Raw genomic sequence first — 2725 nt, forward strand, 5'->3', positions numbered from 1 at the left:
GGGGGGTGAGTGAGCGGCTGGCTCCCCCGGGACGGGCGGACTGCAGCTCACGGCCTCTGCCTCCGGGAAAAGTCACCAGGGGAGTGACTGGTGATAAGGAGCCAGGCCCACGCCTGGAGCACCAAGGTCAGTGTGACCCCGTGGCTCACAGGGGCCACGTACACCCTGGGTCCCCCCACACCTGAGCTCCCACCTGCCTTTCCTTCGATGTGGGCGGGGTGTGTCTGTCTGCAGCCGGGACCACAGGGGAGCCAGCAGGCAAATGGGCTTTTGGGCCCATGAACCCCCCAGATGTGGTGCGGGGGTGGGGTGGGGAGGGGGTAGGGATCATTAGCTTTCATTAGATTTTCAAAGAACTCTATGACCCCAAGAAGCACCCGCTCGAGGACTGTAGGCATCCACGCTGGGACCCTGCCAGCGTCCCTGAGGTCTGGCTGTCTGTCCCAGGAAGCAGGACGCAGCCGGGGACGGAGCTGTCCGTTTGAGGATGGCCCACAATGCTGTGTGTTACTTTTATAGTCTGTGTGGGTTGTGAACAATTGTTTTATTAAGTACTAGTGGCTGGGTGCATGAAATTCATTCACATTAAAAGGGAATTAGAGAAAATATTTTAATATTGCTATTGCTTTATCTATAATAGAAGTGTCAGAGACGAAAGAAAATTAGTAAAATGTATATGAGAATCTCCCTCCTGTCAGAGTCTGGGGCGCACTGCGGGACCCAGAGTCAAGTCCCCACCCACCTGCGTGTGCCTTGAAATCGTGTGAGACTCAGACCCCGGCCGCCCCCCCACCCACCCAATCAAGCCCCACAGGGCGGGGGGTGCAGCCTCAGGTCCCCCGGCCTCGGCGTGAGGGCGGGAGGGCATGAGGGCGCGACAACCATTTGAGTATTAGCTCTTTATTATATAGGATTTAGGAATGCCCAAGCAGGTTGAGCATGCAAGGGGTCCCAGAGTGCTAGCGCTGCCCGTGGCCAAGGCTTCCTATGGCTAAAGCTGCCCGTGGCTAATGCTGCCCGTGGCCATCACTGCCCGTAGCTAATGCTGCCCGTGGCCACGGCTGTCCATGTACACGCTGCGGTGCTGCTGGAGCAGGAGGCTGAAACCCACGGCACGTGGCTCTGGACTCTTAGGTCGGGCTAAGGAGGCTTCCTTCTACTGCGGAAGAGAAGGAGGTATGTTCCCTGCACCCACTCAGCCCCTTCCCACCTCTCGTCTGCGAGGGGAAGGAGGCGGGAGGAAAGCAGCTGTCGGGGAGGGGGTGGGGGAGAGGGCACTCTGTGATTCCTGCGTTTCCCGTGGCTGCCGTAACAGAGAAGCCACACCGTGCGGCCTGAAACCACAGAAACCCGTGGCCTCCCAGTTCCGGGGGCCAGAGGTCGGAGTCAAGGGCTCCTGGGCCACGCTTCCCCGTGACCTGCAGGGGCCTCCTCCTCGCCTCCTCCAGCTTCGGTGGTGGCGTCACCCAGGCGACCGTGGCTGTGGCTGTGGCTGTGGCTGCGTCACTCCAGTCTCTGCTCCGTGGGCACACGGGGCTCTCCTGTGTGTCCGGGTCCAGACCTCCCTCTTCTTCGAGGACATCAGTCACCAATGGCCTCATCTTCCTTGATGCCGTCGGCAAAGATCTGTTTCCCAATAACCAACCCTGCAGGCACCGGGGGCGTGAACGAATCTCTCGGGAGGACACGAGTCAGCCACCGTGGGCGCACACCTCGCAAGGCCCTGCCACCTCGGCCCCAGGCGGTGCCACTGGCCCACACCCTCTCCGCCCCTGGGCCCGCGGGGGTGGGGGGGCACCCTCCCTCCTGCCATGACCACCCAGCGCCTTCCTCCTGGTATGCGTTCTGAAGTGGGGTTCGTTTTCTCCTGCATCTTAGTCCATGTTAGTTAGAAGATTGGTTCTGCTGCTTTAACATAAACCAAAAGAATCTTAAGGAAGATGGGAGCTGGTTTCCTTTTCCCGTGAAGTCTGCGCGGGCGGGTGTCCAGAAAGGATGGGAGAACCTGCCCGCGGCACTGCCCAGAGACTCTGCATCTGTGAACACGCCCTCCGGTCCCGGAGCTGAGCTGCCTCACCTCTCCCCCGGCCCAGCCCCTGGGAGGTGGGGAAGGGGAGTGGAGGGAGGACACGGCCTTCCCTTTTCAAGAATCGCTCAGAAATTGCCCTCCTCAGTCCCACTTCTACCGGCCAGAACGTCATCACAGGACCTTGCTAGCTGCAAGGGAGTCTGGGAAATGCAGCTCTTACCCCCAGAGGCCAGATCCTGGGGGACAGCTGACAGTCTCTGAGAGAACAAATGTGATTTTAGAGAAATAGTGCTACTAACCCACCCCTTAGCCTCATAACAGCAAAAAAAAAAAAAGTGTCCATACCATACAGAGTACAAGAGAGAAATGGCACTGTCCGGGGTTAGAGGAATCGGACTGTCCGGGGTCCCTGTCCAGTCCCCCCGCCCGGTCATGACGAAGGCCTCGCCCCGGGCAGGTGCGCGTGGGGCCGCTCCACGGCCAGCGGGTTCTGGATGACGGAGCAGGCCCGGAAGCTCTCCAGCACGCGCGCCTGCAGGAGCGCCTTGTCCTGCTCCTGCCACGCGTCGGACTCGATGTACACGTTGAAGGGGTCGTGGGAGTGCTCCAGCTTCTTGGAGCGGATGTAGCTCAGCATGATGCCCAGCGTGAAGAAGCCGAAGAAGCCGAGCACCATGAGGACGTAGAGAGCCTCCA

General features: G+C 60.0%; 1 protein-coding gene across 1 annotated transcript in view; it reads right to left on the reverse strand.

Moving 5' to 3' along the window:
• Positions 1–889: 889 nt before the first annotated feature.
• The window catches only part of LOC102246906 (potassium voltage-gated channel subfamily E member 1), a 6116-nt gene continuing 4280 nt past the window's right edge, over positions 890–2725 (reverse strand). Inside the window, exon 3 of the mRNA XM_005860757.2 lies at positions 890–2720. Within this exon, the coding sequence (XP_005860819.1) occupies positions 2460–2720 (261 nt within the window). The 3' untranslated portion in view covers positions 890–2459. The remainder of the gene's footprint in view (positions 2721–2725) is intronic.

Source organism: Myotis brandtii, unplaced genomic scaffold (assembly GCF_000412655.1).
Source record: "Myotis brandtii unplaced genomic scaffold, ASM41265v1 scaffold139, whole genome shotgun sequence".
Lineage (NCBI taxonomy): Eukaryota > Metazoa > Chordata > Mammalia > Chiroptera > Vespertilionidae > Myotis > Myotis brandtii.